The sequence below is a fragment of the Silene latifolia genome, chromosome 10, assembly GCF_048544455.1.
Source record: "Silene latifolia isolate original U9 population chromosome 10, ASM4854445v1, whole genome shotgun sequence".
Taxonomy (NCBI): domain Eukaryota; kingdom Viridiplantae; phylum Streptophyta; class Magnoliopsida; order Caryophyllales; family Caryophyllaceae; genus Silene; species Silene latifolia.
The window spans coordinates 157,297,185-157,324,266 of record NC_133535.1 but is presented as its reverse complement, the minus strand read 5'-3'; the positions used below and the strand labels follow the sequence as shown (position 1 = coordinate 157,324,266).

General features: G+C 45.5%; 2 protein-coding genes across 2 annotated transcripts; both read left to right on the top strand.

Moving 5' to 3' along the window:
* The first annotated feature begins 2,193 nt into the window (after nucleotides 1–2,193).
* Nucleotides 2,194–4,992, top strand: LOC141606542 (uncharacterized). Its single transcript, XM_074425702.1, has 5 exons — nucleotides 2,194–2,386; nucleotides 3,730–3,844; nucleotides 4,266–4,355; nucleotides 4,450–4,548; nucleotides 4,634–4,992. The coding sequence occupies exons 1-5, from the start codon at nucleotides 2,319–2,321 to the stop codon at nucleotides 4,733–4,735; spliced, it is 474 nt and encodes a 157-aa protein (XP_074281803.1). The 5' UTR covers nucleotides 2,194–2,318; the 3' UTR covers nucleotides 4,736–4,992.
* Nucleotides 4,993–5,134: 142 nt separating this feature from the next.
* On the top strand, nucleotides 5,135–26,137 carry LOC141606541 (1-aminocyclopropane-1-carboxylate oxidase homolog 1-like). Its single transcript, XM_074425700.1, has 3 exons — nucleotides 5,135–5,753; nucleotides 6,530–6,851; nucleotides 25,558–26,137. Exons 1-3 carry the CDS (start codon nucleotides 5,257–5,259, stop codon nucleotides 25,807–25,809), a joined length of 1,071 nt encoding a protein of 356 aa, XP_074281801.1. The 5' UTR covers nucleotides 5,135–5,256; the 3' UTR covers nucleotides 25,810–26,137.
* The last annotated feature ends 945 nt before the right edge of the window (nucleotides 26,138–27,082 follow it).

Genomic DNA, 27,082 nt, shown 5'->3' with positions numbered 1-27,082 from the left:
TGTGTCCTAAGGGCACATGTTATAACTTTAATATGGTAAGATTAACAATATATTCTTACTAATTATGGTAATGAGTTTATAGTTAATTATCTCATGAGAATATGTTGTCAATCTTACCATATTAAGGTTACATTTCAATTTAATTCAATGTCAATTTTCTAACTTAATTTCAATTCATATTTTTTTATTTAATTGTTGATAAAATAAATATTATATCTAATTATATTCATACTGATTTAAAATCGACCCGTGCATTTTTTTACACGGGAGAAACTAGTTGTAAATTATTGAAAAGTTATCTACATAAATCAGGTAAACAAATATAAAAAGATAAATATCTAATTTAAATATTGACTCAACCTTTGATAGATTAATGCACATATGACTCTCAATCTCCATATACTCCTATATAAGTCTCATTATACCTCCTCTACCATGACCGTTTAAGCCGATTGGTGGGAATAGTAATGGAAATGAGGATGAGTGGGCGATGTATGAGTATTATCTTGACGTTGATGAAAACAATGAGATAGTGTCTGCTATCTCACCAAGAAATCGGATTCTACTGATGATGATGATGATGATCATGACGACATATGCTAAGATCATGCCATTAGATTGCAAGGGCAGTATGAGTAAACGAGGTCGTATTGAATATGACAACCAGCAGGGTGCAGTTCTGGAATCATTAACCCTATCCAAGATTATGTGGGTGAAGTTCTGCCTCAAGGTAATGGCAACTCTGCCTAGAGGTTACAGAGGAGATATATAAAGAAGCGATGATACTCGATTGTGAGGACAAAGATAAGGATAACACTGATAATACTCAAGAAGTTATTAGCTATGATGTTCAAGAAGTGCAATGTTTAGAAGCTAAAAAAAGTTCTCTGCCGACCGGAGCATAAAAAGTTAATGATCAATTTGATATAGATGAATTCATACAAGGATTGTCACTTCCAAACGGGGCACAAATTAATATGAGTAACAACCTCGAGGGTTGATGGACAACAACCTCGAGGGTTGATGGACAGAATCCGACATTATAGTGACCCAACCGATCCCATAGCTCTAAAAATCAAGCTTATAATCTTATTTGTAAGACCGTCTCATTGGGGAATTAGATTTTATTTTATTTTATTTTTTTTTTTTTTTTTTTAAGATCTGGTACAAAATTTGACGTTTCAATTTTGAAAAGCAATTTAAGTGCTTAACTTGCCCAATAGCTTTGAAACCTTGCTAAGATATTACCAGGTCAACGACCGGGCATGCAATCTAGTATATATTTAAATTTCAACTATCAACATTTTATACTTTTGATAATATTTACCGTCAAAATTTGTGAAGTTGGACTCCCGAAAAGAGAATGTAACCTTTGGTTTGAAACTTTGAATGAGGGAGAGTAAGTGAAATTAAACAGTATGACCCAATTGTAAATATTACATACTGAAGCCCAATTGGAGAGTAATTTTCCTTTAGGCGGGAAAATTTTGAGATCTCTTATTCTTTTAGTATAAGGGGATTCTAAACCTATATACTCCAATACTTCACATAAGTCATAGTTGTCCTATCATTTATCGTAATCGATACAACACGACATTTCGATATAGACCAAAAAATGAAAAAATTGCACAAAATAGTCGTATCCGATACTTTAATATCGAGTCACTACCCTAGTCAAGATAACATAACTCTAAACATTGGAATAATTAACATACTCCGTATATTTTTATATAGTTCCGAATTATCTAAGCCTATATTTCTTTTATATTTATTCAATTTTCGACTGTATCGATTAGGTTTAAGCTCTTACCTTACGGTAAATTTGTGGGTCATTTTGAATTCAAATCGTTACGACTTATGAGTATACCTGATATATAAATTAGTCATTATATATCAGGGTCTAAGAGTTAATTTATGAAGAGAAGAGCTGAACTAAACTGACCTGAACTGAATAAAGCTAAACTGAACTGAATCGAGTTGAAATTAAGTTCAAAAGAACATGGTCTAAGTTGAACCGAAGATATCTTTCTTTAATGATTAAGACCGAAATATTATGAATAACAGTATCAGGTTCAAATCCCGCTTCCCCTCTTTTATAAAACGATTAAGCACGCGCTTGGTTTGGAAAAAAAAGAAAGAAGGAAAACTCACCTCACTTGACCTCACGTCGTCACCTAGTCACGACCTCTTTAGTGAGTTAAAAAGTGCCGAACAACATTTGAAAATTCAAAAGCGGGCATTTTCCTCAATTCTCTAGAGAGAGAAACAATAAAAACAAAGAGAGAGAAAGCTTCAATTTTTCGAAGGAAAACACAACAATGGCGTTTACATCCTTTGTCGGAAGAGTTCTCTTCGTTTCTCTCTTTGCTCTCTCTGCTTATCAAGAGTATATTACTTCTACTTCTACTTCTAAATCAATTTCCATTAATTTTTTTAAATTACAAGATCTGAATTTAATTTCTGTAGGGTTTAGTTTACATTGCTGAAATTAGGGTTTTTGAGAATGAAATTGTTTGATGTTTGTTGTAAATCTCGGATCTTTTTAGTTGAATTGTTGATTAAGCTTTTATTATGCTGTTGTTGATTGAATTTCTGATTAATTGAACTTTTTTAATTTGTTTGATTTGATTTTAAGCATGCATGTTTAGCAACATCTAGATCTTTAGCTGATTAGCATGACATTGTGTTTTTAAACCTATTAGAACAAATAATTGTTACGGATTCGGATGATGATTCAGGTTAGCCGACCCCAAACCGTGTTGGGACTAAGGCTTTGTTGTTGTTGTTGTTGGGTTACATAGGTAAATATTGAATGTTTGTGTATTTAACTGTGTTACATTAGGTAAAGTTTGAAAGTTGATGTGTTTAATTGCGACCCCAAACCGTGTTGGGACTAAGGCTTTGTTGTTGCACAAATTGGGTTACATAGGTAAAGATTGAATCTTTGTGTATTTAACTGTGTTACATTAGGTAAAGTTTGAAAGTTGATGTTTTTAATTGCGGAATAATGGGTAAAGATTGAAACTTTATGCTGTTGGGGTAGTGAAGAATGTACTTGATTGGTGATTTAGCTTGAGTAAGTAAATGGTTTGTACTGATTTGTCGGCGATCTTTCTGGCTATGATAAATGTTTCTTCCGCTTTTAAAGGATCTTGAGCTAGAGCTTTTGGATTGAAGTATTGAACCTCATTAGATATTGAGAGACTCTACTCCTGTCACAGTATGTTTTGATGTTCGCTAATCTAGTAATCATTTCACCAAATGAGGAATGAAAGTATTTGGGTTGGTCTTGATATGAGATTGTCGTAACACAAGTTTCCTTGTTCCGTGCATTGTTGCGTTGCATTCCAAAATCCTATAGAAATATATCATCTTAGATGGTAGGGTTTGATTTCCTCAACTTTCTGGAAAATATTGGGCATGTTTGCATCATGTTTCACTTGAGCTGTGATTTGCATTTATTGATACTCGCCGCGCTACAACTCTATAAGCTATTATAATAAGACTTGATTAGACTGACCTAGGATCCAACATGGTTGCACGTCCAAGTGTTGAGACTCGGCTATTTTGTGAAAGATCTCATGTTTTTTGTTCGAAATTAAGTGTCCAAGTGTCATAATCATGTTCAGTGTAGGAGATCGTTATGCAGGGTAGTATGAACTTTGAAGAGTCGGAATAGCAAAAGCTATAAAATGTTGGCTCTTATATGTATAACATATTATGTTTCAGGTTCAATGACTTTGGTGTTGATGGCGGCCCAGCAGCTAGGGCTCTGCAACCCAAGTTCGATGTATTCGCTAAAAATGTGACAACATACACCGGGTTCAAACTGCCTCCTGTTGAGGTGAGAAAGCATTTTGCTCTTATTCCTCTTTAATTCTCGTTGCCATCAATAGGTCGCAAGGTTAAAATCCCCAAAAAGAATATTTAGTCGTCGTCATTTACGAAGTCTAAGTTTTAAGGTATTCCGGACCCTTAAGTTTTACTTCGATTTTCAAAATCTTTTTAATCTTTAGTCTCGATTTAAAGTCTAAGTTTTAATAAAAGGAATCCGGACTCCGATTTTAAAATCTACAAGTTTTCCTGGCTTTTGTATTATGTTTCACCGCCCTTTTGTTTTTCACCTTTTCTTTTCTATATTTTCGCTTTTTGATGATTCATGTCAGCCGACCCCAAATAATTTTGGGATTAAGGCTCTGATGATGTTGTTGTTGTCACGTTTGAATTCATTAGTCACAGCTGACTAAGTTTCTGTTTTACTTCAGATGAAACATATAATTGCAGGTGCAATAGCCTTGAAGGGTATTGGCAGTCTTCTCTTTGCATTTGGAAGCTCTTTGGGAGCTTATCTTCTGGTACGTACAGTAATGTTTTTAAATCTGTTTGCCTTTTTGTTTCACAATCGACACGACTGATTTCAGACATTCATCTCGCCTTTTTTCCCTGCAGCTATTACACCAGGCTCTTGCTACTCCTATCTTGTACGACTTCTATAACTACGATGCTGACCGCAAGGAATTTGCTCTGCTCTTTGTCAAATTCACTCAGGTGACCTATTATGATTTTACACATTTTCTTTTTCGTTGTTATCGTTACAAAAAAATTTGAACACTGGAATCAAATTTCCCTGCAGAATCTGGCATTGTTTGGCGCATTGCTGTTTTTCATTGGCATGAGGAACTCGGCGCCAAGGAGACACAGCAAGAAGAAGTCCCACAAATCGAAAACAAATTGATTAGGGAAAGAAAGGGCTTTTTTAGCTAAGCTTTTGTGACGTTTTAGGCATTCGACAGTAGAGAAGAATCACGGAGAAATTCCAAATTTATTCTGAATGAAATTTTTTGTAAGCTTTTAGTTGTCATCTGTTTTCTTTCTCTACTCCGATCGGAACTTTCTTCCAGTGTTCTGATTTTAATCAAAATGTAGACATTTGGAATTTCTTCAATCATGTTAATGGCAAAACGACGGTTGCTTTGACCGTATTTAACTGCATTTTTGTTGTAATTGTCTGAATTTAGCGAGATTAGGTCGCTCGCAACTGTTGGTCTTGATATCACATCGGAAATCCGTATTCCAGACAATGTCATGAATGGTCCTGATGCTTTTTAGACACACATTTAGTCAGCCTTGGCTGCTAAAGCATACACTTTTGTCCATTCACTGAAAATCTTATCTATATTAGTTTGCTCCGTAGCAAACTCTTTCACTTCTATTTCTATTCGATACACGAAAATCTTATCTATATTTAGTAACAGTATGATCTCTGCAATTAACTCCAAATATGACAGAGCAGCCGAATTGAAAGCATTTGATGAAACAAAAGCCGGTGTAAAAGGCTTAGTAGATTCCGGCATAACAACAATTCCCAAGTTTTTCATTCATTCAAATGATCCATCTTTGTCTTCAACCCCTTCAAAAACCCATGCCAGTATTCCAATCATAGATCTTAGTGACTCACGGAAGATCATCGTCTCGAGGATCAGAGAGGCATCCGAGACATGGGGGTTCTTCCAAGTTCTGAATCATGGGATTCCTGTCCTTGTTTTGGAGGAGATGTTGAAAGGTGCAAAGCGGTTTTATGAGCAAGACGATGAAGTGAAGAAAGAATACTATACTCGAGATTCATCGAAGAAGATGGTTTATAATAGCAATTACGATTTGTACACCGGACCTGCAGCTAATTGGAGGGACACCTTTTATTGTTTCATGGCTCCTCAACCTCCCAAACCAGAAGATTTGCCTTCTACTTGCAGGTCAGTTCATCTCGCCGCTCTTGATTTTTCTCTGTTTTTACTTTTTAGAATATTCTCTCGTGTACCCTCAACTTTTTCATTTTCTATGATGTACCCCTCTTCTCTTGGAAAAAGCTTTGACCGTCGATAACTCTTGGCTACAAGTTCAGAATTCGATAAACTTTTTTTTCAAATTGACGGTTTTTTAAGAGGTCTTCAATTTGAAAACAATTTCACTGACGTCTCAACTCGTATTTTGGAATTAATTATGGTCGGTCAGTTTATTCGTTAAAAAAGTTTGACCAACCATAATTACCGGCTACGAGTTCAAAAAGCGGTGATATTTTTTTTTCAAATTCAAGGCCTTGACGAAATAATTGGTTTGAAAAAAAAAATTACCGTTTTCTGAAAAATTACCGTTTTCTGAACTCGTAACAGAGAATTATGGTCGGTCAAAGTTTATTCGTTAGAAAAGTTTGACCAACCATAACTACCGGCTACGAATTCAAAAAGCGGTGATTTTTTTTTCAAACTCATGGCCTTAACGAAATAATTGGTTTGAAAAAAAAAATGACCGTTTTCTGAAAAAATGACCATTTTCTGAACTCGTAACAGAGAATTATTGTCGGTCAAAGTTTTTTGTGAAAAACGAGGGATACACCTTAGAAAACGAAAAAGTTTAGGGGTACACGAGAGAATATCCTTTACTTTTTTACTCGTATTTACCAAGTTAGTCGACATCTGCAATTCTGCACGCAGAACTAAGGCTTTGTTACTGTTGTTGTATTTGATATCAGGGAAATATTAGTCGAGTACTCGAAGCAAGTGATGCAACTGGGAAAACTCCTGATGGAGCTGCTGTCAGAGGCACTCGGGTTGAACCCGTGTCATCTAAACGACATGGGTTGTAGCGAGGGACTAGCTGTTGTATGCCATTACTATCCAGCTTGTCCGCAGCCTGAGTTAACTCTCGGCACTTCAAAGCACGCTGATGACGGTTTCTTGACTGTGTTACTACAAGATCAAATTGGTGGTCTTCAGATTTTACATGACAATCAATGGTTTGATGTTCCTCCTGCCCCAGGCGCGCTTGTGATCAACATAGCAGATCTCTTACAGGTGAATCTCTTAAGACGGTCTTAACTTAAGACGAGATAATGTGAAACATTTTATAATAAAAAGTGACTATTTAGTGATAAAATGTTATAACTAAAATTGTCACTTTTTAACAATAAACTGATGGTAGCAGTCTATCAGGTAATGTTTACATTTTATCGTGAAAACGTTACATTTTGTCCGTCTTATTTCAGACGAAAAAGCCCCGTCTTTTTAACACTAGTGCTAAACTTAGTGCTCCTAGGGTTTCCTGTGGAGAGTTCGTCGGAGTCGTCTTTGTTCTTCCTTTTCGATCTAGGTTTCGTCCTGTGTCTCTGACATTGGGCCGTGCTTTCCTTTTCGTTTTCTTGCTTTCTTTTCGTTAGGGTTTCGTTAAAGTTCTTTTGTTTACTTCTGTGCGAATTATGGATGAGCGCTCGTGTCAAAGGGATGGCAAGCAGATTATGAGTGGAGGGGTAGATGATGGGAGGGAGGAGTTTATATGGGATGTCGGAGATGATGAAGGTGAGAAGTAGAGTTCGGATCTTATGCTCGTTGGGAAATTATGGACTACGAAGGCTATCAATGTAAAGGCCGCGATCGATACGATGGTAAAGTTGTGGAATCCGAAGGGCACAATAATCGGTAATGTTCTAAACCCTAAAGATAAAATTTTTGCGTTCCGTTTGTCCATCGCTAAAGATAAGAGTAGGGTTTTAGAGGGACAACCATGGCATTTTGATAAACATATATGGTGCCTTAATGAACCGTGTGATATGGGGAAGATTTCTGAAACGCCTTTGTTCCGTGTTCCGATGTGGGTACGTGTGTATGACTTACCTATTAGGGGCAAGTCGAATGAAGGAAATCTTCGTTTCCTGGGGTCGCAGATTGGGGCATTCGTAAGCATGGATAAGTTACCAAATCCGGAGGTGGAGAGAGCTGTGGGGATTAGGGTGCTTTTGGATGCTAGAAAGCCACTGAAGGAGGATGTTACGGTCAAGTTGCCAAATGGAAAATCAACTAAGTTTGCAGTCAAGTATGCAAGGTTACCCAATTTCTGTTATGGATGCGGATTGTTCGAGCATTGGGAAAAGGAATGTGATGAAGGGCCATACGAAGAGGGGGAATTGAAGTTTGGGGAATGGTTGCGACCTTCACCATGGAAGGTTACCAAGACTTCCATGGTTGAACCCAAGCCGAAGGTAGCGAGATCTCTAGATAAGAGGTTTGAGGATGAAGAGAGGCGGGAGAATGAGGATATTGAGAAAATGATCGAGAAGCTGACACTAATAGCAGTCTCACATAAGCATAAAATGCAGAAACCTGAAGATGTCGTGGAAAATGAGACTCGGGTGGTAGAAACTGAGGAGGTAGAGGGTAGGAGCAGGGAAACCCGAAGTGTTGATGAAGTTATTATGACTGATGGAGGCGCTTTGGATAGGAATGAGGGGGGGCATGAGATGACTGAAGCGGGATGGAGGATTGGGGACACGAGAATGGGAGGAAAATTGGGTCATGGAGTGCAGCAAGGGAGTGTTAGCTCGTGGAGGCGTCTGGCAAGGGCGACAGCTGCTGCTAGTAATGAGGCAAGGGAAGTGGGGTGTCTTGTGGGAAAGAGAGCTCGAGAGGAGGATATGGAGGAGGACGTGATAGCTAAGAAGAGAAGTTTTACTATCATGGGTGTATGTTCACCTGAGGCGGAGGTTGAGGATGCTCAACCCCGCCGGGCCTCATGAATCTCTTGAGCCTTAACTGCAGGGGGCTGGGCAACCCCGATGCAGTATGTGGACTCAAAAATCTGCTCAGGAGAGAGGACCCTAGCATTGTTTTTTTGTGTGAAACTAAACTTAGTAGTAGAGATATGCAAGTTATAATTAGGAAAATAGGAGGTTATGAAGGGGTGGCTGTAGATAGTCGGGGTCGATCAGGAGGGCTAGCTTTCTTTTGGCGTAAAGAGGTAAAGTGTCAGCTTCGTTTAGCTTCAGTTCATGTAATGGATTTTGATGTCGAGTTGGGAGAATCGAAATGCAGGATTACTGGCTTTTATGGTTGACCGGCGTTACAGGACCGTCACTTATCGTGGCAACAACTTAGGCTGCTTGCTACGCAGTCGAATGACCGATGGCTATGTGTAGGGGATTATAATGAAATTATGTACTCTACTGAAATGAAGTGGGGAAGCCGAGCACAGTGGCAAATGAATAATTTCCGGGATGCAGTGGATGCTTGTGGGCTCAGAGATATTCCTTTCGAGGGATACATGTTTACGTTTGATAATGGGTAAGCAGGGGTTAATAATCGTCAATGCCGCCTTGATAGAGCTATGGGTACGTCCGACTGGTTCGATTTATTTCCATATGCTAAACTTTTTCATTTAGACAGAGAGTGGTCAGACCATGCTTCGTTGAAGGTGGTGTTCGATAAGAGGGCTAAAGAGGAGGTGTGTCAGCGCAAAAGGTTCCGTTTTGAGCATGTGTTGGTTGAGGAGGAAGGATGTGAAGAAACGATTAGAAGAGCGTGGGAGCGTGATGCATGCGATATTATTGAGACGATATCAGAGTGTGCCAGTGAGTTGATGAAATGGAAGGGAATTAATATTGGAGGAATTACACGGGATCTGGAGAAGAAAAGGAAGCGACTTAAAAGGCTTAATGAGGGCCCAAGCTCGAATAGAGCAGTGAAAGAAAGGAGGTTGATTGTGGCGGACATAGCGAAACTCCTGAGACAAGAAGAAAAATTCTGGCGACAACGCTCTAGGGCGATTTGGCTACGCGAAGGGGATCGAAACACGAAATTTTTCCATCGTACGACCAGCCAACAGAGGGAGAAGAATCGGATTCAAAGGTTAGTGGAGGAAGATGGGCGTGTGTACGAGAAAACGAGTGATATTGCGGATGCTGCTACTCGATATTTTAAAGGTCTGTTCTCCACGACTTATCCCGAGAATTTTGATGACATTCTCCAGGGGGTGGAAGGACGAGTTTCGGATGCTATGAATGATATTTTGAGGGCCGAGTATACCGGGGAGGAAGTTGTAACGGCACTGAATCAGATGAACCCGCTGAAGGCTCCTGGACCTGACGGTATGAATGGTTTATTTTTCCAAACTTATTGGCATATTGTTGGACCATCTGTTATTCGACAAGTTTTGAATATTCTTAATGGGGCGAGTTTTCCTCCTTCTTTGAATAAAGCTCAAATTGTGTTGATTCCGAAGAAAAAGGCGCCAGATAAAATGATGGATTTTCGGCTTATAAGCTTGTGTAATGTGGTATACAAGATCGTCTCAAAAGTTTTGGCAAATAGGTTGAAGCAGTTTTTGGGGGATATAGTGTCGGAAAATCAGAGTGCTTTTACCCCGGGCCGTTTAATTACTGATAATATATTGTTAGCCTTTGAAATGTTCCACTATATGAAGAATTCTCGGGGAGGGGGAGGACATATGGCTCTTAAGCTCGACATGTCAAAGGCTTATGACCGCGTGGAATGGAAGTTTTTGGAAGCTGTCTTGCTAAAAATGGGGTTCGTTGAGGATTGGGTTGAGAGGGTGATGGAGTGTGTCACGACAGTAAGCTATGAAGTGCTTGTGAATGGAACGGTTTCCAGTACTTTTACCCCGGAAAGAGGACTCCGACAAGGGGATCCCATTTCGCCATATCTATTTATCTTATGTGCGGAGGTTCTCTCGAGTATGCTAAGGCGCGCGGTGGAAAACAACTCTATTCATGGCATCCGAATTGCACCAAATGCCCCCGTGATCTCTCATCTCCTTTTCGCCGACGATAGCATCTTCTTTGTCAAGGCTAATGAGACGGAAGCAGGTAGAGTAAAAGAGCTCCTTTATGAGTATGAGAAGGCGTCGGGGCAAATGGTTAATTATGATAAGACCACTGTATCATTTAGTAAAGGGACGCGAGAGGTGAGGCGAAACCGTGTGGCAGAGGTGATTGGAGTAAGGGTGGTGGATGTACAAGAGAAGTATTTGGGGCTCCCGACTGCGGTAGGGCATTCGAGGCAGGTAATCTCTAAGGTTATACGAGACAAGCTTAGTAAGAAATTACAAGGATGGTAGAGAATGTTACTCAGCAAGGCGGGTCGGGATATATTGATAAAGGCAGTTGCCCAATCAATTCCGACATATGCAATGAGTGTCTTTAAACTACCGGCTAATTTTTGTGATGAACTGCGATCGTTGGTCTCAAACTTTTGGTGGAGCTCCGAGGGTGGAAAGCGTAAAATGCCTTGGATTGCGTGGCACAAATTATGCCTTCCGAAGTCTAGAGGAGGACTTGGGTTTCGTGATTTTAATATGTTTAATTTGGCCTTATTGGGAAAACAAGCATGGAGACTTATGACGGGAGGGGGTTCGTTGATGGCACGGGTACTAAAGGCGAAATACTTCCCGAATACATCCTATATGGAGGCTGATATTGGCGCAAATCCAAGCTATACATGGCGAAGCATTTGGGAAGCACGGGATGTGGTGAAGCTGGGGGCTCGGAAGCGAGTTGGCAATGGGAAAGATACGTGTGTATGGAGTGATTCGTGGATATCGAATACGAAAGCAAAAAGAGTCCTGTCACCGAGAGGAAATAGTAATGAGCATATGCGAGTTGAGGAGCTGATGGTGCCGGGGGAGAGGCGTTGGAATAAGGCTTTGGTTGAGGAGTTGTTTCTTTCATTTGAAGCAGCCCGGGTTTTGAATATCCGCTTAAGCAGCTCGGAAGGGCAAGATGAATGGTGCTGGGACCTGACGAAGGATGGGGAGTATACGGTTCGAACAACTTATTGGGATCTAGTTGATGATGGTAGTGAAATGGTGGAGCAGTCAGACTATACCCGAGAAAAGTGGTTATGGGGGCAGATATGGAAAGTCCCGGTCCTACCTCGTATAAAGGTATTTGTTTGGCAACTTTGCAATGACGCTATCGCTACGAAACGAAACATAGCTAAAAGGCTACGTGGAGTAGATGATGAGTGTCCGATCTGTCAGTGCAATATGGAGACTAGTCTTCATGTTGTATGGGGCTGTAACTGGGTTAGGGGGATTTGGGATGGGTTGGGGGTGGAAGTTTTGAAGGGAGAAGGGTTTGAGGGGGTGAGGGAGTGGGTGGAGGCCGTGATGAGGGAGTTGGGGGCAGCGAGAGGCTGAAGTTTATGACGGGTTTATGGGCTATATGGGAGGCAAGAAATAAGGTGGTTTTCGACGGGTCGAGGTGGAGTATGGATGGGGTGCTAAGACGGGTGGGTGAGCTGGTGGATGAAATGAGGGGGGAGGGTTCTGAGCGCAGGGAGGACGAAGGGGGGAACAGAAATGGAAGAGTGTGGAGTAAGCCTAAAGTAGGATGGTGTAAGGTGAATGTTGATGCGGGATGTATGGAAGGAAGGGGGATGGGTTTAGGCGTGGTGAGCAGGGACGATGGTGGGAGAGTGATGTGGGCAGTCACGAAGCAAGAGCAGGTCGATCGAGAACCGCAACTCTTGGAAGCGGAAGCTGTTTTGTTGGGTCTAAGCGTGGCAAGACGGAAGGGATTGATGAAGGTGGAAGTGGAAAGCGATTGCTTAAGTGTAGTTCACGATTTGAAGAAGCGTGTCCGAGGTCGAAGTGATTTGTTTCTTATTTATGACGATATTTTTTCTTTATGTTCTTCTTTTGAGTCAGTCGAGTTTTCTTTTGTTAAGCGTAGTTGTAATCGAGTCGCTCATGCTTTAGCTCACGGAATGAGAATTTTTCACCTTGCTCTCGTCCCTCACCTAAAATAGAGTCGAACCTGAATTGATCTAATCCGAATGTTCCGGGTGTAATTCCAGAGCAAGTATCGTTACCACCCGTGGCTTGTAGAATAATGTCTTTGGTTGGATTCTTCTTGTCCTTATCGTTCCTCTCGGCCTCTCCTGCAACAATGAACGAACTGAGGGCTTGGCTTTGTGCCAAGCGTACTCACTCCGACGCCCAAGTCAGTAAACTCAAGGGATTAAGTTGTGTTACTTGGCTAGATATGTATTGTAGAGAGATGAGGGAGATAATACCAGTTTATGTGTGATATTAGGTTTAGTTGTGGGATGTCTTGGATCCTTTCCTCAATGAAGGTTGAGGAGTATTTATAGGCTTTTACCTTTTGTCACGTAGTGGCCAAGTGGCCAAGTGGCTTATCAGGTGGAAAGACCGTTCTACCCTCGGCCGATGGACCTACGGGGCCGAGGGTCTTGGATGTGAGTACGCGGATATGTGTCCCATTTGGCGGGTTGTCGGCCGATACCCTGGCTAGCGAAGCCGATGGGTCGCATCGGCTAAGCGAGCTAAGTCGTTGACTTCTTTGTGGATATCTTTGACCTTGCTCGGTGTGTTGACTTGGTCGGCGGTGCGAGAATATGCCCCATCAATTTGCCCCAGCGTAGTCATGCCGTGGTATGGGCTCCGATGTATGCCGAGCGTATATTCTGCAGAGTAAATTTGAAAATCTTTCTCAGATCGGTGTCTTCTTGTGTACCAGCGTGGCTCTTGCTAGGCCGCTCCATATACCATATCCCCCCTCCACATGGATGCGTAAAGGGTATCCGATGTGGAAAAGAAATATATTTGCCGAGACCAGGGCCGAGAGTGGTTGATTTGGATTGCCCCCCCGTGCTTCCGGCTTGGTTGATCGAGCGCGGCGGAGACTAGGTACCTAGGAATCTGTTTGAGGGAGATGAACAGTCGAAGAGATGTGAATAGGCGTGTTGAAGACGTTTGGTCATTGTTGCATTGATTGACATTCAAATTGCGACGATTGACATTCATGCGGTTGCATGCGCGACACGTGTGTGTTCGCCGATTGGTTGACGCTTCACGGGTGTGCCCTGATTGGTCCTTCTTCATGGGCTTTTCTCTATAAATAGGGCGGTTATTCCGTGATTTTGGCCTCCATTTTATTTTCGAAAATTTTTCTCTGAAATCTTCATCTCTCCAAACTTTCAAGGGTTTTCTTCTTCTTAATCTTCGGAGTATTTGATCCGGCGAGTGTTTTTCTTTAAGGTAAACAAGCAAACTTTCATTTTTTTTCTTGCTAATAATCTTTGTGAATCATGTCTTCTCGCGATCTTTGGGATTGGTACTTCGCGGCGGGGGTTCCCGTCGCGTTTTGATGAGGAGGAGGCACCTTTGGAGGCCATCCCGCTAAGGTTTGGGGGCCCTAGGTCTCCTTCCCCGCAGCCGAGATGCCTCTCCCGGAGGAGTTGGAAGATGAGGATGAAGATGAGGGGCTCCTGGTGACGGTGGGAGGGTTACTACTCCGGATCGTGGTGAGGGGGCTCCCGTTGGTGGTGGGAGGAGGGCTATTCCAGACCATGGTGAGGCTGCACGACCGGCCTTGACCGTGCTGGACAAATAAATTCGCAAGCGACTCCGGGGAAACTCTTTTCGGAGATCACTTCTTCCTTGGTGAGGGGTATAAAATTGTTTACCCTCGGGAGGATCGGGCGGTCTCTTTGTCCTCCCCGGGTCATATCGGCGTGTACATTAGGCAATTGGAGTACGGGCTCCGGTTTCCTTTGAACGAACACGTCGTGCCCATCATCAGAGCTATGAATCTTGCCGTGGCCCAACTGCATCCGTTGGCCGTGAGGACAATAATCGGCTTTGTGTGGCTCTGTCTCTTTAAAGGGGAGGTCCCTACGGTCGACTTATTCCGCCGACTTCATAGTCTTCGGCCGTCGTTCGCCCGAAGGGTGGGGTGGTACAGCGTGCAGATGGAGCCGGGATATGTCTCCGTAAACAAGCTTACTTCCCGCAAAGGCGCAAGAGCGATGGGTGTATGTCAAAGTCTTGGGATGACTACCCGTTGCCTCGGTCTTTTCAGGGCCCCGTTCACTTACGGTGTGAGACCCGGGAAGAGTATGAGAAATACGTCTCCCGGGGTAGCAAGGTTAAGATGGACGTTACTTTTGTCCCTCTTTCTGCGGATGAGAGGCGGGCAATGCGGCTATTTGATCCGAGGAGGGATGGCGCCCCGACTCATTATTCTTCGGGACGAGATCTTATGCCGCGTCGGCCCTCATACCCGGCCCTGTTGGGGTGAGTGGGGTCGGTGTGAGGCCCACCTTTGCTCGTTATGTTCCTTTTTCCGAGCTTTGTTTTTACTTCTTTTGTGTAACTCTTGCTTGGTTTCTTGCAGATCGGTTTGGCCGGGATCATCTCGAGAAGGACTGAAGAGGTCGGGGCTTGATAAGGACGGAAAGTTCTTATCCGTCATCCTACGGGTGAGCGAAGGATCGCCGGCTATCCCCTAACGAACTCATGGACAAACATACGAGGGCGTTGGATCAGGAGACGGCTCAGGCACGGGTTCTTGGCGGCGTGCCGAAGAGATCGAAGAAGGCGGCGTCCAAGTCGGCGGCTGTATCAATGGCAACTCCCTCTTCGACCCCAGTGGCCGAAAAGGTTCACGTGGAGGTGATCCATATTTCTGAGGAGGAGGTGACTGTTGCTAAGGCCCCTTCTCCAAAGAAGAGGAAAGATCCACTCGCTTCCGCCGTTCTTGCCGGGGAGGAACTGTTTCCACCAAAGACTCCAACTAAGAGGGTTCGAATCGGTACGGATTTAACTTGTGGTTCGGATTTAGCCGGCTCATTTGGACATTCCGGTGACAAAGCTTTCGACGTGTCGACACAAGGTGACATGGATGCTCTGTGTAAATTTTTTGTAGATCAACCGCCGGCGGCTGCCGTTCTCACCGAACGGCAAGAAGGTGGAAGCGACGAGAAGGCAATCGAGAAGGCGGCGAGAAGGCCGGTGACCAAAACGTCGTCGTGGATTCCTCTCCCCGAAGCTTACTCCGCCGAGCTCGTGGCGGAGGGCGAGAAGATATATAAGAGGTCGGGAGATGGAGTCGTCGGCCGTGTCCCTTATCCGGGAGCAAGAAAAGGCCACGGCCCGGTCTGGGACCGGTGATTGCACACGGCTCAAGCTTGATCTCTCCGCCGCAAGGGGGAAGCGGGAAGGCTCAATTTGGATCTTCGTCTTCTTGTGAGGCGCGCGGAGGAGGCCGAGAAGTCGCCGAGGGCCGAGAGGGCCAAGGTTGAGGATCGATGGCGCCACGGCCAAGATGATGGAGGAGCGGAATAGGTATAAAGGTGCCTACGACGCTGTGGTTGCCAAGAGGGACGAGTGGGAGGCTCGGTTCCATAAGCAGGCGGAGGAGCTCGGCAAGAACATGGCTATCCTTGCTCAAAAAGAGAAGGATATTGAGATGCTCCAAGATGATCTCCTCCCTAAAATGTGCGTCCGATTCCGGACCGAGCCGAGGAGGCGGCAGAGAGGCAATCGAAGGTCTATCCCCGACGGCTCCTTCCCGTGGGAAAAATATGACCGATTCATGGATGAGATAGCCGAGGTGCGGAGAAAGCGAGCTGCTGAGAAGGCGGAGGCGGCGAAGGCGGCTCAGACTGCTGAGGCCAAGGAGGTGTCCGGAGACGGTCAGCCTTCCTCCAAGCCGGCCACCGAAGATGCTGTTGCTACTGATGGAGGGCAACGGCAGGCATAGGGAGACGGGCGGTCGTCACCAGACTCACCCGGCGTCTCGGATAGCTTCATTGCTCGGGGCCACCAGTCGAGCCTTCTCTCCCCGCCATTCTTTTGGCGCTTCAAATCCTAAGTCCGTAATCTTTTGCTTTCCTTTTGTTTCTTTGCTTTTGTAATGCTTTGGTAGGTAGAGTTTAGGCTACCCCCACGGGGACGGCCGTCGTTTGTACTCTCGTTGTGATCATTCTTAATGAACTTATTTTGTCGGCCTCTGGCTTGGCCGGGGCTTTGATTACGGTTCCCTCGTTTGTTTTTCCACTTTACTAGTTGAGTGCGCTCGTTTTTACACATGGCATGACCGAGCGGTTTGAATGCATGTCCCAACCGTGTTCAACGTTTTTAGCGTCCAGAATCGTGTAGGCATATTGACCGCTAGATTGGCGTCTCAATTGCGCGGAGTATACGTTTTTCTTTTAGCGTCACCGGCCGTCGTGTTCCCGTCGCTCTCGGCTTTGACCGAGGTAATCGGGGTTGCGGCTTCGATAGCGTCGAATCGTGTAGGCATATTGACCGCTAGATTGGCGTCTCAATTGCGGCGAGTATACGTTTTTCTTTTAGCGTATCGGCCGTCGTGTTCCCCGTCGCTCTCGGTTTTGACCGAGGTAATCGGGGTTGCGGCCGATAGCGTCGAATCGTGTAGGCATATTGACCGCTAGATTGGCGTCTCGGTGCGGCGAGTATACGTTTTTCTTTTAGCGTATCGGCCGTCGTGTTCCCCGTCGCTCTCGGCTTGGACCGAGGTAATCGGGGTTGCGGCTTCGATAGCGTCCGTAACTGTGTAGGCATATTGACCGCTAGATTGGCGTCTCAATTGCGCTGAGTATACGTTTTTCTTTTAGCGTATCGGCCGTCGTGTTCCCCGTCGCTCTCGGCTTGGACCGAGGTAATCGGGGTTGCGGCTTCGATAAGCGTCGTAATGTGTAGGCATATTGACCGCTAGATTGGCGTCTCAATTGCGCTGAGTATACGTTTTTCTTTTAGCGTATCGGCCGTCGTGTTCCCCGTCGCTCTCGGCTTGGACCGAGGTAATCGGGGTTGCGGCTTCGATAGCGTCCGTGCTGTGTAGGCATATTGACCGCTAGATTGGCGTCTCGGTGCGCTGAGTATACGTTTTCTTTTAGCGTATCGGCCGTCGTGTTCCCCGTCGCTCTCGGCTTGGACCGAGGTAATCGGGGTTGCGGCTTCGATAGCGTCGTCAGAATCGTGTAGGCATATTGACCGCTAGATTGGCGTCTCAGTGCGCCGAGTATACGTTTTTCTTTTAGCGTATCGGCCGTCGTGTTCCCCGTCGCTCTCGGCTTGGACCGAGGTAATCGGGGTTGCGGCTTCGATAGCGTCGAATCTGTGTAGGCATATTGACCGCTAGATTGGCGTCTCGGTGCGGCGAGTATACGTTTTTCTTTTAGCGTATCGGCCGTCGTGTTCCCGTCGCTCTCGGCTTGGACCGAGGTAATCGGGGTTGCGGCTTCGATAGCGTCGAAATGTGTAGGCATATTGACCGCTAGATTGGCGTCTCGGTGCGCGAGTATACGTTTTTCTTTTAGCGTATCGGCCGTCGTGTTCCCGTCGCTCTCGGCTTGGACCGAGGTAATCGGGGTTGCGGCTTCGAGAAGCGCCCAGAATCGTGTAGGCATATTGACCGCTAGATTGGCGTCTCGGTGCGGCGAGTATACGTTTTTCTTTTAGCGTATCGGCCGTCGTGTTCCCCGTCGCTCTCGGCTTTGACCGAGGTAATCGGGGTTGCGGCTTCGATAGCGTTTCTTTCCTCGTCTGGTGGCAAGTTTCGGAGGGGGACAGACACTTTGATGGAGAACTTGGGCGCTTCATTTATATGTTATGATTGTGCGTTGGGGTGTCCACAATGGGTTTGGATACCTCCGCCGCTATACAAAGTATTTTCTCAAGTTGTCGGTGTTCCAATGGCTCATCAAGGGCACACCTCCCATGTCTGTCGGCCCGGTATGTACCCGGCCTCATCTCCTCAACCACTCTGTCAGAGGGACCCTCCCGGTTGGCGTCGGTTTGCCATGAATATTTCCTTTGTTGGTGGCGGCCGACTTCCTTAGGACTAGGTCTCCTATTTTTAAGTCCCTTTTGTGGACTCTTCGGTTGTAGGCTCTCTTCATCCGGTTCTGATATACGGCCAAGTTCGGGCGTCTTTGTGTCTCGGCTCTCTTCGACCAGGTCCGGGGAAGCCCTTAGGCCCTCCTCGTTTTCAACCGGGTCGAAGGTGGTCGTTCGAATGTCGGCTGACTTGTTGCTTCGATCGGCGGGGATCGCCGGAGCCGTAGACTAGGTGGAAGGGGTGTATCCCGTTGCTTCTTTTTCGTGGTTCGAAGGGACCACAAGACGCCGGTAGTTCATCGGCCCACCTTCCCTTAAGGTCTTCAACTGTCTTCTTCAAGCCGTTGAGGATGGTTTTGTTGGTCGCCTCGCTTTGCCCGTTACTCTGCGGATGGCGAGACGGAGGAGTACGCAAACTTGATGCCCAGCTCCTCTAACCGGTTCATTATCAAAGTCGCTCCAAAATTCTCGACCGTGGTCAAACACCATAACTTGGGGCAATCCGAAGCGGGTTATAACGTTTTCCCAGCATTACCTTTCGACGGCTGCTTTGTGGTCTTCTTTGCACCGCTACGGCCTCAACCCATTTGGTGAAGTAGTCAACGGCGACGATTAAGAATTTCCTTCCTCCGAGGGTCGGGGAACGGCCCTAGCATGTCCATCCCCCATTGCGCGAAGGGAAGGGGACTAAGCACCGCACTGCAAGTCTCGGAGGGAGCGTGTATCACCGGGGCGTGCATCCGACGGTTCGTGCACTTCTTGGTCTTCGTTCGGAATCTTGAAGCATGGTGGGCCGAAGTAGCCGGCTCGGAGAGCCTTGTGGGCTAGTGTTCTTGCCCCATGTGATGTCCGAGATGCCCTCGTGAATTTCGTCGATAGATTAGTTTGCGTCGTCGGCCGGACCGACACACTTCAAGAGTGGTCTTATTACGGATCTCCTATACGATTCCCCATCGAATACCAGGTACACGGCGGCGATCCTTTTATTTTGGCCGAGGGATTGCGGCCCTCCCAGATTCACCCGTAAGCTTGTATTTCATTATAGGAGTCATCCACGTTGTCTCGGTCTCTATGTTACCCACCATGCCGACGGTCTCAGTGATGCTTTTCGCATTCTCGATATCTACCAAACACGGTTGGTGACATTCTTGATGGTTGGTGGCGGTTTAGAGAGAGCGTCGGCCCGATTGTTCTCGGATGCGGGAACGCACCGGATTTGGAAGGATTTCAATTTTGCTACGTCGGCTTTTACCCTCTCCGGGTACCTTACCATTCCATCGTCCGGGCCTCATACTCCCCCTCGATTTGGTTGGTAACCAACAATGAGTCGATCTTCAACACGATGTGTTCGCTCCTCGGCGACCCCTAGCTAGCTCAACTCCGGTTATCACCGCCTCGTATTCGGACTCATTGTTCGAGGCCGAGAAGGTGAATTTCAGGGCGTACTCAAACTCGTCCCCGTTTGGGCTGATGATAAGGATGCCGGCTCCCGAGCTGTTCGTCGTGGAGGAGCCGTCGGTGTAGACCTCCCATATGCCGGGTTTGGCTCTTCCCGATATGTGCACTCGGCCGGGGAAATCTGCAAGCGCTTGCCCCTTTATCGAAGGCCTTGGTTTGTATTGAATGCCGAAGCCGAAAGTTCCTTGCCCATTTGATGAGCCGGATTGCTCGAATTTTTCCAAGGCTTTCTCCAACGGCTGATCGGTCAGGACCGTCACGGGGTGTGCATCGAAGTAGGGTTTTAATTTCCTTGTGGCGATGACGACGGCGAAGGCTGCTTTTTCGATTAGTGGGTAATTTCTCTCGGGCAACAACGGTGTATGGTCGACGAAGTAGATTGGGTGTTCTTTGTTTGTCTTCTTCCCGATGATCACGCGTGGCCGACCGTGGCCGAGGTAATCTGCTATGTATAGGTATAGCGTCTCCCAAAGATCGGCTGGAGACGAGTTGGGAGAGTCGAAGGTGAGCTTTTAGTTGCTTGAAAGCCGTGCTCGCTCCTCCTCCCCAATTTGAAGTCCTTATTTCCTTTCAATACCCTGAAGAATGGGGTGCTCTTGTCGGCTGACCGAGAGATGAAACGGGCGAGAGCCGCCATTCTCCCGGTCAGCATCATAACCTCTTTTCGATTCCTTGGTTCCGGCAGGTCTAGGATCGCTCGGACTTTGTCTGGATTGGCATCTATGCCTCGCACCGACAAGTACACCAGGAATTTACCGCCTAGGACACCGAAGTTGCATTTCATTGGGTTGAGCTTCATCTTGTATTTCCTTAGTGAACAAAATGTTTCGTGTAAATCGGCTAGATGCTCACTGTCGGACTTGCTTTTTACAATAGCATCGTCGACGTAAGCCTCAATGTTTCGCCCTTTTTGGTTTTGGAACACTTTGTCCACCAGCCTCGTGTACGTTGCTCCGGCGTTCTTCAAACCAAACGGCATCATTTTGTACATGTATGTGCCGTTGGCGGTGATAAATGCACATTTAGGCATGTCTTCTTCGGCCATGAACACTTGGTGATACCCCGAGAAGGCGTCCAGCAGGCTCAGCATGGTGTAGCCTGCCGTGGCGTCGATCAAACTATCTATTCGAGGCAAGGGATAACAATCTTTGGGGCATGCTTTATTAAGGTTTGTGAAGTCTACACACATTCTCCATGCCCCCGATGACTTCTTCACCATTACAACATTGGCTAACCACTCAGGATAAGTACAAGGCATGATAAAACCCGCCGCTAGTAATTTGTCTACTTCGGCTTTGATGGCCTCGTCCTTCTCGGCGGAGGAGTTCCTCATTCTCTGCTTGACTGGGCGAGCGGTGGTGAGTACGTTCAGCTTGTGAACAATCACTTCCCGGCTTACGCCTGGCATCTCGGCCGCCGAGTATGCGAAGACATCTTTGTTTTTCCTCAGCAGGTCCAAGAGGTCGGCTCTGAATTTTGGTTCCAGGTTGACACCGATGGTTACGGTGCGGCCTGGGTCAATTTCTACTTCCTCGGTCTCTGCTCCTTCAACCATGCCGATGGTCCGATCGTTTCCGGGTCTGGGGGCGTACTGTATCCGGAAGGATTTTAGTTCTGAAGCGACGGCTCTCACCCTCACTAGATACCTGATCGTCCCGTAGTCCTGGGCTTCGCACTCGCCTTTGATCTGGTTGGACGCTAAGAGTGAGTCCGTCGTCACCATGATACGCTCTGCTCCGGCGGCTTTAGCTAGCTCAACTCCGGTTATTACCGTCTCGTATTTGGATTCATTGTTTGAGGCCAATGAGGTAAGCTTCAAGGCGTGCTCAAACACGTCTCCGTTTGGGCTGATAATAACGACGTCGGCCTTCGAGCTATTAGCGTAAACCTCCCATAAATCGGGGTCTTCGTTTTCCGAGGTGAGCTTCTGCGCCTCCCCCCGGTCTGAGACATATATCAGTGTCAGGGCCCTGATGGATATTACAGCGTCGATTTCGCTCAAAGTGACTCGGCCTACGAGAACGTTGTGGGCGGACACGCCGTCGATGACTATGAACTCAGACATAACACTCTTTGGTGTATTCCCTCGCCAAACTTCACCGGCAATCTAACCGACCCCCGGGGTACCGGCCGTCCCGGAAAAGCCGTACAATGGGTCGGTGCGGGGTTCGAGATCTTCGATTCTCGGTCGAGGCCGAGAAAGCATTTCTCGTACATAACGTTTGTGTAAGCGCCTGTGTCAATCAAGCATCGCTTCACCAAGTGGTCGGCTATGTCCAGGCGGACTGTAAGTGGGTGGCTATGAAAAGCGACGACTCCATCGTAGTCTTTTTGTCCAATGGTCATGTCTGGGATCTTTGGGAGCGGGGTTCTTTGTGTTGGGCACAAAGTTGATGGCGGATGAGGCTCATCCGGGGCCGTTTGTGCTCATGAGCGGACCTTTGCTCGCTCGTGGTCCCCGATGACGACATTGACTACTCCCAACCGCTCGGCGGTGGACTTCATTGTTCGATCCGCCGGCATCTGGTTTTTTTCCTTTGGCAACATATTTGCCGAGGCTCCCCTTTCGGATCAGTTCCTCAATGGCATCCTTCAGGTGTCGGCAATCGTTGGTAAGGTGTCCGGTGTAGCCGTGGTACTCGCAGTACTGGCTCGTGTCACCGTCACTCCTCGGCCTAGGGGGTCTATCCCATTTCTGGCCTTCGTTCTTGCTTAAAGCGAAAACCTCGGCGGCCGATGCGACTAGGGGGGTGCGATCTTCGTACCGTTTTTTGTAGTACGTTCCCGAGCTCCCCCCGGTATCCGCCGGGCTTTGCTTCCAGGCAGGCTTGTCTGACCGCGACCTATCATTCTTACGGCGTCTTTCGTCGGACCGTGACCTATTGTTGCCACGGCGTCTTTCCCCTGAGTGCTCAGCTTCGCTGGGGCCTACCCAGGCCTTGTGATAGTCTTCTACCTTGATGGCTTGGTCGGCCAACTTCCTGGCGGCGTCCATGCTAAGGCCTCCGCACTTGATGAGCTCGTTTTTAAAATCTCCCTTTGGGAGGCCCTTCATCAGCGCGAAGGCCGCCAGCTCGGGATTAATTTCCCGAATTTGCTGGACCTTTTCATCAAACCTCTTCACATAGCTCCGGAGAGACTCCCCCCCTCCTGTCTGATAGTTAGGAGGTCAGATGTCTCTACGGCCCTTCTCTTGTTGCAGGAGTATTGGGCTAGGAAAGCGCCCTTCAGGTCGGCGTAGTAGTACACCGAGCCATCAGGAAGCCCTTTATACCAGCTCTGAGCCATCCCATGCAAAGTTGTTGGGAAAATTCGGCACCAGACCTCGTCGGGCTGCTCCCATACCGACATGTAAGACTCGAAGGCCTCAGCGTGGTCAACTGGATCACCATCCCCCTTGTATGACAGAGGTGGCAGCTTGAGCTTATTCGGCACCGGGACTTCGAGGACGTAGGCGTTGAGGGGTTGCCTAACCACGTGTCGAACGGCACGCGGCGATCGGCTCCGTGGGTCCCTAACCTGGCTCCTTCCCCCGTAGCGGGAGGGGCTCCTTCTTCGACTTGGACTTCTTCTCCAACTTTGCTGAGTCGGGCTCCTCTGGCTTCTTCGGGGTGAGCCTCGTTCGTGCGGCGGGGACGCTGTCCTCCCACGAGTGCGGGAAGGACTTAGGTCTACCGCGCCCACTTTGGGCTCCCCGGCGGCTTGGCGGGTCGGCTTCTCCTAGTGCTCCGTCCAAATTTCTCGGAGTCACATTTTGGGCCCCGGTCTCCGGACGTTTCCGCCGCTCTTGTCGATGTGACAAAGTGTGAGCGGGCGTACTACTAATTAGGTCTAGGAGCATTTTCAGTTTTGCTATGTCAACCACATGTCCCATGATGGTGACTGGTTATCGGGCGCGGCGTGTCGGGTATCGATGGCATCCCGAACTCCGGTTGGACTACACCGCCGGTGGAGGGTCTGTATGACTCGCAATTGTTGAAAGTATCATCTTGGTAAAATGCGTTTCGTCGATTCGATTGCATCTTGTTGTTTCGACATTTTCTTAGCTCTTTGGGTGGGTTTTTTGTTGGGTTTTTTTTTTGTTTGGGAATGAATGTGACTAGCTTCTAGTGTCTTTTCCCCACAGACGGCGCCAATTGTTCCGGGTGTAATTCCAGAGCAAGTATCGTTACCACCCGTGGCTTGTAGAATAATGTCTTTGGTTGGATTCTTCTTGTCCTTATCGTTCCTCTCGGCCTCTCCTGCAACAATGAACGAAGGCGAGGGCTTGGCTTTGTGCCAAGCGTACTCACTCCGACGCCCAAGTCAGTAAACTCAAGGGATTAAGTTGTGTTACTTGGCTAGATATGTATTGTAGAGAGATGAGGGAGATAATACCAGTTTATGTGTGATATTAGGTTTAGTTGTGGGATGTCTTGGATCCTTTCCTCAATGAAGGTTGAGGAGTATTTATAGGCTTTTACCTTTTGTCACGTAGTGGCCAAGTGGCCAAGTGGCTTATCAGGTGGAAAGACCGTTCTACCCTCGGCCGATGGACCTACGGCAGGCCGGCCGAGGGTCTTGGATGTGAGTACGCGGATATGTGTCCATTTGGCGGGTTGTCGGCCGATACAGCTAGCTAGCGGCCGATGGGTCGATCGGCTAGCGAGCTAAGTCGTTGACTTGCTGTGGATATCTTTGACCTTGCTCAGTGTGTTGACTTGGTCAGCGGTGCAGAATATGCCCCATCACCGAAATATACAAAAAAACAAAAAAACTCCCTTTTATAAACTTTTTAATAAATTACTCCTCTCAAATATTTTAATAAAAAACGACTTTTCACCTAAAAATCAAAATGGGTGCAATTTTTAACCTGAGAATATTTAAGGGGAGTAATTTATTAAAAAGTTTATAAAAGTGAGTTTTTTTAAGAAAAGTAGTACTCTCTCTCCTATTCACTATTTTCTTCCCTATTTCCTTAAACGGATTATTCAAGTTTTCTTCTCATTTTCTTATTTTGGAAACATTTACTCTTATTCCGTTTTATTTATTCATCTCTCCTATCACCAAACCCCACCAAGCTCTTTTACCCATATTTTATTACTTTCTTTAATGTTTTGGCCCCACAATTCATTATTTAACTCCTAATTATTCACCCCTCTCTCCTATCAGCAGAGGCGGTTCTAGGATTTGATGGACGGGGTGTGTAAAATTTTTTAACTATGAAAATATGGAGTTATATGAGAAAAAAAATTGTTTAATTGGACAAAATGTATGGTAATATAACATTAAATAAAAATTGTTCAATGTAAGGATAGAACCCATGACCTCTAACTAAGAGGTAATCTTAATAACCACTAGACCCACTTAATTATTGTGCTCCTTACTAAAGAATATTGTAACTATTTTTCGGGAAAGGGGTGCAGATGAACCCCCCTGCACCCCCGCCATAAACGCTACTGCCTATCAGCAAACCCCACCCAACTCTTTTACTCTTATTTTATTCCTCATCTTAATATCCGTGCCCACAAACAAAGGGAAGAAAATAGAGACTAGGAGGGAGTATATAAAAGGGTGTAATTATTAATTTACTCTAATATAAATAATGCCCAGCATTTGGCAGAATCCAAATGTTGGACTTACAGTGTTTTAATTGTATATTTTCAGTTGATAACAAATGACAGATTCAAGAGTGTAGAGCACAGGGTACTGGCAAACAAAGACGGGCCGAGAATATCAGTAGCATGCTTTTTCAGCACAAGTTTTCAGCTCTCAACTAGAACTTATGGACCCATCAAAGAACTTTTATCTGAAGATAATCCTCCACTTTATAAGGAAATCTCAGTCAGAGAATATGTAGCTTATTCCCTGAATAAAGGGCTTAATGGCATCTCTGGCTTACTGAACTTCAAACTCTAAATTTTTTGAAGTTTCGGTTTTCCTGTCGAATGTTGATAATTTGCTGCAGACGAGTTTCAAACATAATGTAATCGACTATGTTGAATGCTGCGCAGTTTCTTTCTACTTTGCTAATGCTAAGCGAGGTAAGGAAGGGTTGGATGTACTAGTAATGTAAAATTTATAAAATTGTTAGGGGATCAACCGGGGTAACGGTTAGACCAGATATAAACACTAATGTTTATCGATAAGTGGGCGGCCAATGAGTTCGGGAAGCCCTGTACCGAATATATAATGGAGGCCCAAAAATTCAAATTAAATTACCATTTATTTGTGCTCCTAAACAAAACTTATTGATCACCGGTTGAAGTTTCTTGACTCTCATACCATGTCAAGAAACCATCTCAACCAAAAACTTAAGCTGATGGTTGAAGTTCCTTGATTCGTTTTATATTCTAACACCGACTCATAGTAATAGATACGAACCGAAAGAGAATTTTTTTTTTGAAAAAAGGAAATGCTAAGATATATTTTAGGCATTTGTAAAAAAACAAATTATAAAAAATACGATCTCACACCATAAAACGGTTCATTTTTATAAAATAACTATTCGTTTAATGCTAATAAAACACAAAAATAAAAAAAAGTAAAAGTGTCTTTTAAAAATCTGACTGATGTGTAATAGTTTACTACTATTGTGTAGTCTATAAACCAATTACATAATAAAAAAAAAATTGGGGAAAGTGGGAAATAAAGAAGCAGAATAGTAGATGTATTCATGTATCATACATCGAGTATAATATTTGACTGTACATAGGGATTGGGCTCAAAATTTTGAGGCCCTGTTTTCCCTTGGGCCCCGGTGCAAAGAGTTGAAGTGCTCCTCCTCTTGGCCGCCCATGTCAATAAGTCTCACTTGTGACCCTCAAAACTCACAAGCTTGTGAGCTCTCCCGCTTGCTTTACATTGTAGCTTGATATTTTATTTAGAGAAATTTCTCATGTTATCCCTTAATTTTGTTAGATTTTCCATGGTACCCCTTCTTTTAAGAATCTTCTTATGAAACCCTTGAAGTTCCATTTTTGTGTGCATGGTACCCCATAATGTAACGACCGTTAAATTTTGTTGATGTGACAAGGAATTAGTAATTAAAAATTATTAATAAATATGAAATAAAAATGAAAAGCAGGGGTACCATGAAAAATATGACAAAATTTAGGGGTATCACGAGAAATTTCCGTAATTTTTAATTACTAATTTATTGTCACATCATCAAAACTTAACTTCCATTTAA

Coding starts and splice junctions, on each gene's coding strand:
- LOC141606542 (XM_074425702.1), top strand. CDS start 2,319: ATGGCGTTTACATCCTTTGTCGGAAGAGTTCTCTTCGTTTCTCTCTTT. Junction 2,387..3,729: donor GCTCTCTCTGCTTATCAAGA/GTATATTACTTC, acceptor ATTATGTTTCAG/GTTCAATGACTTTGGTGTTG. Junction 4,356..4,449: donor CTTTGGGAGCTTATCTTCTG/GTACGTACAGTA, acceptor TTTTCCCTGCAG/CTATTACACCAGGCTCTTGC.
- LOC141606541 (XM_074425700.1), top strand. CDS start 5,257: ATGATCTCTGCAATTAACTCCAAATATGACAGAGCAGCCGAATTGAAA. Junction 5,754..6,529: donor GATTTGCCTTCTACTTGCAG/GTCAGTTCATCT, acceptor ATTTGATATCAG/GGAAATATTAGTCGAGTACT. Junction 6,852..25,557: donor ACATAGCAGATCTCTTACAG/GTGAATCTCTTA, acceptor GTATATTTTCAG/TTGATAACAAATGACAGATT.